This window comes from Paramisgurnus dabryanus, chromosome 4, assembly GCF_030506205.2.
Source record: "Paramisgurnus dabryanus chromosome 4, PD_genome_1.1, whole genome shotgun sequence".
NCBI classification, from domain to species: Eukaryota; Metazoa; Chordata; class Actinopteri; order Cypriniformes; family Cobitidae; genus Paramisgurnus; species Paramisgurnus dabryanus.
The window spans coordinates 33666248-33678322 of record NC_133340.1 but is presented as its reverse complement, the minus strand read 5'-3'; the positions used below and the strand labels follow the sequence as shown (position 1 = coordinate 33678322).

The 12075-nt window shown below is 39.6% G+C and overlaps 1 protein-coding gene across 3 annotated transcripts in view; it reads right to left on the bottom strand.

Annotated features, from left to right (window-relative positions):
- Positions 1-262: 262 nt before the first annotated feature.
- grin2ab (glutamate receptor, ionotropic, N-methyl D-aspartate 2A, b) overlaps positions 263-12075 on the bottom strand; it is a 132792-nt gene continuing 120979 nt past the window's right edge. The window contains exons 11-15 of one of the 3 annotated variants that reach the window (XR_010527692.2): positions 11643-11803; positions 10365-10552; positions 9751-9989; positions 7185-9326; positions 263-1021 (exon numbers count right to left, since the gene is read on the bottom strand). Coding sequence is in view for 1 of the 3 variants with exons in the window: in XM_065254267.2 (XP_065110339.1) it covers positions 7542-9326; positions 9751-9989; positions 10365-10552; positions 11643-11803 (2373 nt within the window). In the remaining 2 variants the exon portion in view is untranslated. Of the gene's footprint in view, positions 1022-5372; positions 5670-5697; positions 9327-9750; positions 9990-10364; positions 10553-11642; positions 11804-12075 lie in introns of those variants that run through there. The other 2 variants (XR_010527693.2, XM_065254267.2) reach the window with 2 other exon arrangements.

Sequence of the window (12075 nt, the reverse complement as noted above, 5' to 3'; positions counted from 1 at the left end):
CATTTAAAATCAGGTAGTGCACTTACTGCCTCCCATTAACGTACTCTCACGAAGTCAGTTCTCTGCCATTAAAGTGCTCTCGAGAAATACTAGGTCACGTCTCATCGCAATCTTTAAAGCATCCATTAAAAACATTGAAGAAATACTGCTACCAATTGTCACCCTTCTTTATTTATCCGACCAAAGGGTCTCAATAAATACAAAAACATGCATGTAGACATTATGAAGGAAAATAGAGGTCATTACATGGCATAAATTCGGTCAAAGGCAACAGAATGCTCATCACAACATTCAAAAAATCTTAAGTCTGCCTTTCACTGAATGTCGATGGGAAAAATACAAATGTAGTAGTTACATTGTGCATATAAATCTTGATTTAAAATAAAATATATATTTGATCATGATCTAAACGTAGTGTAAATGGCTGGATTTCATGCAGAAAAAATGATAAATGCACAAAATTGGATTGTTTAGTGAAATCATGGTCCTCCTACGACACACATACTGTACTTTTTTTTATATATGACACACGCTTTTGTATTTATCCACACACACACACAGTGCACACATACTCTGAAGTATTTAGGAAGTTGAGGCACGTACACAGTGAACTACATAAACAGCATCTGTCAACTGCCAGTGTATACACACACACACACACACACACAATACAGTCTCTAAGACACTAACCTATACTTATACAGTATATATACACACACTACCTGGCACAAACACACACTTTCTGACCGTTATGTGTAGTATAACAAAGATTGACATCTTTCCTTTATTGCACACGACGAGAATTAACATACAAGTGACCCAATGTTATTTCCAGCAATTTTGCATCCGGACGATTTATATCTGTGCGAAATTGCTGCTATTCTCCATACGACAGTGTTGAAAGTGCTGATACAGTCACTATTAAGGACAGAAGTGCTTGTGCTGGATTCAAAGCGTCGCTTGGTTTTCGGAGCCAATTGTTGTGCCACGAGATGCCAGATTTGTCAGGGTCTTTTGGCAACTAGAAATTACAGAAAAGTTGTTTTGAAAGATCTGCCAAAACCTCACGGCATAGCTGTTATGATTCTGTTTAATTTAAAGTGAATGGGTTGTTTCGAATCATACGGTTCTCTGTAACAACATGACCGTGCGAATGATAGGATCGTATGAGGCAATGCAACTTTAGCTGCAATGCTGATGCAGGAAAAAAGTGCTTTAGGTGACTCGTGCTATTATTTTTCTAAGCCATCAAACTTGCCTGAAGAAAAGTTGGGCGGAAATGTATAGATGCCTGGAGAAAGAGACAACAACAAAAACACAAGAGACTCATAGGGTTGAGTTGACTTGGGTAAGCAGACGCACAGAACATCTTATCAACTGCATAGAAAAAACCCTATCACTACAATGTGTTTTTATTTATCATGATTATCTGTTTGACAGTATCCTGATTTATTTGTATCACCTCAAAGAGTGAAACATATCAGGGGCACAGTTCACCCAAAAACTCATCATTTACTCGAATGACATTCGAAACTTATTTGACTTTCTTTCAAGGGGAAAACTGAGAAACGTTTTCACTGTTCTTTTATCGTGCACAAAAACTGAATAGAGACATATTGTTTCTGTTTCACAAAAGAAGTCAATTTTGATTTTTGGATAAATCTCTTTCATCTTAACAGTGCATGCATTGTTGTCTTCGTGATGAATAATGCCATCCCTCCCTTCCTTTAAAAACTTTAAAGGAACACTCCACTTTTTTGAAAATAGGCTCATTTTTCAGCTCCCCTACAGTTTTACCATTTGGAATCCATTCAACCAATCTCCGGGTCTGGTGGTACCACTTTTAGCATAGCCAAGCATAATCCATTGAATCGAATTAGACCATTAGCATCGTGCTCAAAAATGACCAAAGAGGTTTGAAATTTTACTATATTACTTCTGTAGTTACTTTGTGTACTAAGAACGACGGAACATTAAAAGTTGTGATTTTCTTGGCTGATATGGCTAGAAACAATACTCCCATTTCGGCGTAATAATCAAGTAACTTTGCTGCCGGACCATGGGTGCAGCAGGCGCAGTGATATTATGCAGGGCACGAAAAAGTACCCAGCTAGATAACATAAAGTAGGGATGCACCGAATATTCGGCCACTGAAAATTTTCGGCCGAAAATAGCCCAAAAGAGAAAGACTTTTATCACCGAAACAATACGGCCGAAATGTTGTGATGACGCAAACAGAAACCGCGACCTGCACGTGCTTGTCTGAGCAACATGTACATGTATGCGGGGTGGATGTATTTAACCGCAAAAAGGCGCTAAAGTACGCACAGAGGCACATGCGGTTGTGTCCGGTCCAGACGTGATCATCACAGTGAGTACGCCCTTCAAAGATCAGAACTCTTGATATGTAAACTTTAGAGAGAGTCGCGCAAATGTGTCTCATACTGTATAGTCCATTAACATACATGTGCCGAATAAAGCAATGAAAAACAACGTAACGTTTTTATGCTGCGCTGTTTGGGATTCGCCTTCGTTCTCTGTCTGCGCGCGCGTTTAAGTGCCCTCAATAGTGCACACACGAGTGAGACGCAAACAAGCGAACGTAAAATCTTTCTGTTATTAACAGGGCACATATAAACAAAATTATCTCCAAAGTATTCTTTTTCTAATAAAAACATTTGTTTATGTCTTAAGTGTATGTATAGATTACAGTCATAAACCAGTCTCTGCTTTTTTGAAGAGACCTCAATTAACCTACTTAAGTCTAACAAAGAGACAAATAGCTCTAAAAATAATAATTATGTTTAATTTATACAATAAAGACAGTGTTATGACTCATTTAATTCGATTTCTGTACCTAATGCTAATGTTAGCCCTTATTAATGTGCAGCTTTGTTCTTTTTTATAAATGTTTGTGCTTTATTTGTTATTAGATTTTCCCCACCCCCTTTTTGCTGATCTGAAAAATAATCCGATCCGTGCCTCAAAAACTGTAATGTGGTCGGAGCCGATGGTGTAGTGGGCAGCGCTCCGACATATGTGCAAACGCACTTCCGGCGACCCGAGTTCGAATCCCGGCTCGAGGTCCTTTGCCGATCCCATACCCCTCTCTCCACCCTCTACTTTCCTGTCGTCTCTCAAAACTACTGTGTATCAATAAAGGCAAAAATGGCCCAAAAAAAATTATATATAAAAAAAAAAAAACTGTAATGTGATCTGAACCGTGAGTTTTGTGATCTGTCACACACCCCTAGTAAAGTTAGTACACAGTGATAGCCATAAATGCGTTTGTACTAATAATTGGCATAATAATTTATTTCGGTGTTTCGGTTTCAGTTTTTCACCTTGGTTTCCTCATTTTCGGTTTTCGGCCAAGAATTTTCATTTCGGTGCATCCTTAATAGAAAGGACTATTTCGGGCATTCCAAAATATGTAACTACAGAAGAGTCAAGTTTTAAAGGGGCCATGGCATTAAAATCTGACTTTTTCCATGTTTCAGTGCTATAATTGGGTTCCCAGTGCTTATATCAACCTTAGAAAATGTGATAAAGATCAACCCAGTAACTTAGTTTGGTAAACCATTCTCTGCAAACACATGAAAAATTAGGTCATTGAAATTTGGCTCTCCTTATGATGTCATAAGGAGCTTTTATTATAATAATACAGCCTCTTAAAGGCATTTTTGCTCACACCAACAAAGTGGCAATTTTAACATGCTATAATAAATTATCTTATGGTATTTTGAGCTAAAACTTCACATGCTCTGGGGACACCAAAGATTTAGCTTATTTTCAAAAACGTGGAGTGTTCCTTTAAGCATGTTTGAATATTGTGTTCCATTTCACATCTTGTACTAACATTTCTACATGTGCTTTTAGTAAACACACATTTCATAATTTTAAAACACAATACCTTTTGGATTTCGTGAGAAACTATAATTCAACATGGGAAAATGAAGGAAAACAAAGCAACATTTGTGAAGAATAAAAGATAAACGTTAATATAAAGAATGCACAGACATTTCAGCCTATAATCGGTATTGGCAAATAAAAGCATTTTTTCCAACTAACGGACAGCGGGCGCTGTAAAATCATCACTCCTGACTTTGGAAGTTTGAGCGAGGGAGTAGTGATGATGTTACTGCCCCCGAGGTCGAAGTGCTGCGAAGGGCTTTTCCACCATACAATAGTTCTCATTTTTTATCCGCCATGTTTTATTTTGTGCCACCATATTAACTTGTATGTAACAGTCTTTAAAAAGGGAAAACATGGAAGTGTTTGGTGGCATCTAAAGTCATCCCTGTTTGGATCCTAATAAATGGACGCGGTGTTCAACGATTAAGTTCACGCATTGAGAAAAGAGAGGTATGTATTAATTCTTCTAAGTCGAGGGAAGAACATTGAAAAACGGTTGCATAAAAATGTTGGCAATTTCGCAAAATTCCCATTTATCGCAAAAATGTTTTGAAGCCTCATTTGAGATGGTTTTTCAAGCAATTTGAAAAAGGAATATAATGCAAAACTATTTTTTTCACATTTACAGTTCACCTGACATGCATAAAAGTAACATGATCATTCTTTAAATATGGCGCGGTATGTTTGGTTGGAGGACAAAACAGGAGAGGTGTGTCCAACTTCATGTGGCGTCACAAGAACCGACAACCAAAATACCGCGATTCATCTGCTCTGTATGCTTTCGAGTCACTCTCGTTGTTTTTGATGTCATCTGCATGTCGGTCTGCAAAGTGTCGTATGAAGTCGAACACACTCGTCACCATGGTTTTTGGCATGATGTTTTAGATGCGTAACATTGGTTAAATAATTTTATGCCGAAAATAACGCTAAAGTTTTGCGGAAATCTTTAATGGAAACGCAGCTAATAACAACGCAATTGCAGTTTGTACGCTCTGCACTTCTACGATTTTATGACATAATACTGTAATTTGGAACGAAGAGTTAAAAGTAGTGCTGGGCATAGATTAATCTCATACAAAATAAAAGTAATTTTTTGCATGTATGTATTTAAGAAACATTTACATGTGTATATATATTTATTTATATTTTTATATATTTTATATTATATATAAATAAAAAAATTATATATTATATATATATATATATATATATATATATATATATATATATATATATGTGTGTGTGTATGTGTGTGTGTGTGTGTGTGTTTAAATATACATAATAATTACACACAGCACAAACTCATATATTATGCAAAAAAGTACTTTTATTTTGTATGAGATTAATCTAGATTAATCTATGCCCAGCACTAGTTTAAAGCAAAACTATCAGTATCTATCGGTATTGGTAGATGTATATTTTGTATCAATGCATTCCTAATTAACATAATTCAACATTACAAAACAACAGTTTTATATAATCTTTTGGTGATCAAGCAGATGTAAATGAGTCTAACTTGTATAATGAAAGTGATGTAAATGATGTAAAACAGATCAATGTGCAAATAGATTTATTCAGATGAAAGTCAAATCTACCTGTAAATACAAAGTCATACAGGTTGCATAAATCACAACCATCTAGCCACAACCCATCTACTCATGACATAAAATGTACGACAGCGTCTTGGATCCGGATGGTGTCTACATTCAAGCGAGATGTTGATGAACACGTCTGCGCGGCCTACTCCATGGATGCTGATGTAGACAATAAGAAAATTATGAATATGCATTTCATGTTTATTAAGTAGGTTAAAAACAACCAGCTGATCGGAAAGTTTCTAATGTTGATAGAAAAGCTGGACTGATATGTTTTGAGGCAAACATGTCGCATATGATACAGACCGGGCCTGAGTGATAGACTGACCATCTGCAAAAGGCTTTATCAATAGCCACACTGTATACTCCAGTATTGATTTCAAGCCACTCGAGTTAAAAACCCAGTATATACCCTGAAATATAGACACGGAAAAAAACGTACAATCCAGTCGACAGTTTTCGATACGACAGTTTTATGTTTGTATTCAAATGAGAATCAAAAATCACATCTGAGATGAATCCATATTTTCACATTCACTGTAAACATATACTCCCATTCACATCGAAATCAAAAAGAACAATTCTAAAAGTTCGACCATAGAGAAGATTAACATGCTGTTATCTTTTGTTTTTAAATATATACGCAATTAAATCACATTTATAAATGAATTCCACGTGTATAACAATTCATAAATAAAGGAACTAATAATAAAACTAGGAAATTTCATACATAAATATAATATTGCAACCTGATATTGTGCATATCGCTGGAACGACCATAATATTTCAAAACGACCCAAATAATCGTGAAGTATGACCGCGTGGTTGGATTCTACAGGAAGTGATGTGCTTGTGTGTTCGAGGCAAACAGGTACGTTTTTATATCTCTGCATTGACATCATTAAGTTGGTGTGGGGTTTTAAATTATTTTTTTGTCCTCCGACGAGTCCCTCTTTCCTTCACCTCTTTCCTATTTATATTTTCCATAACACTACAGATATGCTTCGCACACCCTTCCGAATATTTGGCAGTGTATAAAACTGTAAAAATTGACTATCACACTTCAATATTCTAGACAACTATAGAAATATGCTCGAGATGATACAATTTGGATGAATTAACACTGACACTTTACTACACTGTTGTGCTGTGAGCAGAGGAGTGCCGTTCTGCGCTTTGCATGCCGCTTAGGTCAGATTCAAATGTGGGGAGGGGCGAAGACCTTTTCCTCCGTTGATGTCCTCGAACAAGTCCAAGCAATCGCAGGTCTTGTCTGGGGTTTCCTTCTTCTGAAACTCTCTAACGTACTTGATTTCACCCAAGGCTAATCAATCAGGTAGTGCATTTTATCACAGTTCAGGCTGGAATGGAAATCTAATCTTTGAACTCTCTAAGCAGTCTTTGTGGTTCGTGCCTCAGTGCAGATTCGACACCGAAATGCATTTGTACATGCATTTATAAGTCGTTTGAACACAATGACAAACGTTCTTCCGCCTCTCCAAAAACTCGGATCTGATCGAATTATGTGTACGCCTGTCGTTTATTTTACTGTACGCTGCTTTCGTTTTTTGGTCAGGAGAGATTTTATTCTTACATCTAACTTTGTGCCTCTTGTGTACGAGTGTGTTTGTGTGTAAAAGTGCAGAATGTGGATACTCGTTTATTTCAATTTACTTTTTGGTTGCTCGTGTTGGTTGAAAAAGGAAACTCTTTGGAGCTGCCCCTGTTCTTCCAAACAGCTTCCGCTGCTCTTTCTTTGCTCTGAGGCGCAAGAGCGTCCTGCCCACCAACGTCAATGTTTTCTGGAAGACGCAGAGCTGCTGCTCGACTAGAGGGGACCTGATGTAAAAACTGAACTCTGACTTTTGTTTAGACAGATAAGTCCAAGAAGGAAAACGAAGTTACTTTCTCGCCCTACAGTCACAGAGCTTTAGAAGCCGGCGAACAGTTCCGGTTTTGAATCATATCCCGTTGGAAGTATCCATGCATGTCTTTTCAGAGTTTTTTATACTCTCTGTCAAGCGCTCTCTATCAGACATCAGATTCGATGCTCGGCATCCTCTTGTAGATACGTCGAGCGCCCCCAGCACTCAATGCTCTAGGGGCGGTGTACGTGCCGACGGGTGGAGGGGCTACATAAGGCATGACATGCTCGGTGTAATAGAGGTCAGGGGTCACCATCCCCATGCCGAGCACGTTGCCGTCAACCTGGCCTAATGTGAGCGGCACCAGCTGCTTATAAATGTCTGTGGAGCTGCGGCCATGGGCCAGACGCTGGTCGTCACGGAGCGTCTGCAGAAAAGGATTATCTGTAGGTTGGGCTGGATACATCGACTTGCTGCGACGGCCGATCCCCAGCCCGCTGACGCCCACCCCGGCAAGTGTGTGGTTTAGATGCGCCGACTGTTTTTTGGGGTGCTTGTCCGGGATCAAAGTCGAGGAGGGAATGTTGGCGTATGGAGTGTTGTCTTGGAGGCTGACGCGTCGTGACGAACTCTTCTGGGGCAGGTTCTCGTAAGAGTGCTGGCGGTGAATGATCACGCCTTCATTCTGGTAGTGGCTAATAAGACCGTCACCTTCCTGGTCACTCTGGGGAAGATAGGCTGTAAAGGAAGCATCAGGCTGGGGAAGAAAAGGAGAGAAGGCCCTGTCAACACTTCCACCTCCGATTCCCCTTCCATCTGGACGGAGGAATTGATCTTCGCTGATGTCATAGAGGTTTCCGGAGTGCAGACAAGCCTCGCAACGATACTGAGGAGACCGTACAGTGTAAAGTCCAGAGTAATTGGACATCTTCGACAAGCAACTACGGCAGTGTGTCTGTCGTGGATCCTGAGTAGAAGCAGGCCCACCGGTGATGCCCCCCACTCCCCCAGGCTTGCAGTACGTGTTGTACTTTTTATCCTTAGCAATTGCAGTTTGCATTACATCTGGTTCATGGGCCTGGGAAAGCAGACTGCTGTTGAGCTGCAGGATTGGCTGTTGCTCAGAGGAAGAGGAAGGCCGGTGCTTGTTGTCACGGTGATCACTGAAGATATCCGGGTAGTGAAGTCCATTCTCGTGATCAATGGAGTCAATTGTATATATTTGACTTCCCTGGCTGCTCTGAGAGAATATCTGAGCGCTGTGATTGCTCTGCTGGCTGGGCTGACTCCTCAGAGTCGACAGCTCCACATCGCTCAGGTCTCGCGGTAGGCGGTTCCTTTTTCTAAGAGTCTCTTTCAATTTCTGCTGCTTCTGCAAGTCCACTCGGCCAGAGCAATCTGACACATCGGAGCGGGCGGGTGCATCTTCGGGTAGGTATCGCTGACTCTTCATAGGCAGGGTCTCAACAGCCGGCACTGCTGCAGACGGAGGGGAACTTTCTCCCGGGCCTTGGGTCTGTCGGAGCGTCTCAACTGATTTCTTCCACAGAGCACGTGGTTTGGAAGCAGGAGGTCGTGCTGTCTCACCTCCACCTCCCGAGCCACCGTTCCCAGCCACACCTGGCTGAGCATCCGTCAAGCTCAGGGCACGTTGCCCTGGCAACAGAGTATTGTTAAGTGGCTCTTTGTGACGGTTGCTGATCATGGTGCTGGCGTTGTTATAGGGTGCATTTTTCTGAGACAGGTTGTTGCCTTTACCTCCACCCATTAAATCCAACAGGCCCGAACTGTTGGGGAGAAGACTAGTCGGGCGTTTGGGCGAGGTAACTCCGAGGGTGGTGATCTCTTTTGCTGATTTCAGAAGGTGCAACATGTTGGCCTGAGGGCTAAAGTCTAACTCTGGGGATTTTTTCATCTCGATGTGGACGCCGTGAATACAGCTCCAAATTCCCTGTGGGCAGAACGGAGGAGGAGAGGTTAAAGGAAAGAGGTTGAGTAACACATAAGTGGAATGTAACAACAAAAGATATATTAGAGCAATATTTCTCAATATAGTCTCGCCCCATTTTTTACTTGATGTTATGAGCCGAGTTCCGAAACGCTGTAAACCGATGGAATAAAATTATACATCCTGCTGTGACAAACAACCGTGCCCTATAACTTTATTCAAGAGACAGTGGCTGGTGCTTTTATATTGTGTTTTATGAGCTCCGTCTTATTTTGCTGCAAAAAAGATGCTTGTAAGCATATAAACAGCAATTCCTACACAGATGAAGGGCAAACAGGCACCGTGACACGTTAATACGTCAAGATAACGGTCGCCTTCAGCAACTAAATCTCCGTAGTTAATTTACCATAATGTTTACGTCACATACCCTGCTGATAGTGAAGAGCATTCCTGGTCGACCAGAACACAGACCAGTGAAACAGTATCGTAGCCTCCAGTAGAAGAGGTGCTCCCAGACAAAAGTAATTAGCGACAGAGCCATGGCTGCCGCTAGCATATAGAACACACCAGCCATATTATCCACATCCAGCTGACTGCTCATCACTTCGTTCTTCTCATTATGACAGATACCAGTGAGCCACTGGGCCTCCAGCTCCTCCATCTCACCTAATGCACAACACAAAAATCACACAGTTAACATTCACAGCGCACATTCACACACACACACACACACACACACACACACACACACACACACACACACACACACACACACACACACACAGATAAACACTGACTGACATACTGGCTGTGTACCAAACTCCGGTGAGCTGCCTACGTTCTAGCTCATATGTGCACTTCTGATGCTCTGGCTGCTCAAGGCAGCAACAATATTCTGGTTTAATAAGATACCCAATTAGAGCACTATAGGAAGATTGCATATATTCTTGGCTCATATGGCAATCCCACAAAGCATTGTGGCTGTAAAAATATTCTATAATCGAGACAATAGTAAAACAAAAGCCAAAACAACAGGTATACCATCTCCAATTATCCCAAGGATAGCGAGGTCGACCAGGCGTTTCCAGTAGGATCCCTTTTGCAGAGCAATTCCATATCCTGTTGTGGCAAAGATGTAGCCGCTGCCGATAGTTACCAGCTTACAGCCGTCATCACGTCCCGCCATATAGTTGAGCACAGCGGCATCGTATATGAAAGCATCCAGCTTTCTGTATAAATCAACAAGGAACAGTTAACCTCGTATGTTCTTGACACAACAAAAAATCAACATTAAAACAACCTATAGCAAGTAAAGATTGAGAGTTTATAAAGTAGATATGGGTGATTCTTGCGAAATTAGACTTATGAGGTGTCATGAAACATTTTGATAAAAAAAAGTAAATGCAAAGAGTATCAAAATATGAAACATACAGTTAGAAACATCTCTTCATGTACTATTTTGCACATGATTTCAAATGACATCATACAAACAAATTTTGTTGTTTTTCCACATTTAAGGAGGAAATTTTCATTACCGCAATGTGGCCATGACTGGATTTGGGTTCTTTGACATGGAAATATTTATAATTAAAAAAATCTAAAAAAGAAAAAGCTTCAGTGCATGTTATACTATAAACATTTACAGTAAAGAAACATGTGGTATTTGGTGATCATTAGTAAATGTAGAGACAATAATAAGAAATATAAATGTGTCCAAGACCAATTTTCTCATCATCCGCAACAATTTTCAATCATTGTTTAAGCCCTCAAGGAACTAAAATTTTCAGAAAAAAATTGTTGGAAGGGACATAATTGACTGTGACACTCAAGATGGCTACCAGGTAGGCAGTTCTTATTTTTTTCTCCAGATAAAAGTTGAAATTTTGTTTGTAATAGTACCTAGACAACTTTTTAGTTCTCATTACCGAAACATGAGTTTGTAAATGCATATATTTAATGTAATATCATGTTGCGGTAATGACAATTTTTGATAATGATAATTTAAAAAATTTAAATAAATCTAAAGAAATATTTTTAAAATCCTCTAAAAAGAATGGTTATAGTAAGTTCAGACCTTAATCTTATAATTATGTGCAAAAAAAAACTTGGCTTTTTAAAAATTCTGAAGCTGGACACCTTCTAAATTTCGATTTTGTGAGAATTACCCATATGCAGTGGGATTGTGGATTAAAATCTGGTAAAAAAATATTTTAATTTAAGAAACAAAATAATTACAATGTAAGGGAAAAAGTGTTTTCTACGTGTGACCTCACACCCCAGTAAATACACAAATAAACTGCATTACAATTCCAGCCGTACCCAGTTTTAAGGCTGACCAGTGCATCCTGAACTCCAGTTTGATGGTATTTGACCATGTACTGGTGCATGTCAGGGTAGTTCTTCCTGATGTTTCGTTCTGTGCTCCCGTTGGGGACCGTCCCAAAGCGAAATGGTGGCGAGTAAGAATAGGGACTTTGAAACTATGAAGAAAGTAAAAATAAATGCAGCAATTATATCGAAGGACTGTGAAGGCATAAAATAAAGATACAGTATACTCAGAGTTAAACCTCAAAACCACATCAGACATTCTGTCGTAAATATATAATGATGGAAGGGCCCTGGTGAACTGCCAATCAATACAGCACAGTGTAAAAATTGTTTTTGTCAGGTAGCTTAAAATACGTGCCTCTAGTGGTAACATCTAAGTGAACTGGTAGTATTCAAGTTTAAGAAATAATTTATTATGAGGCAT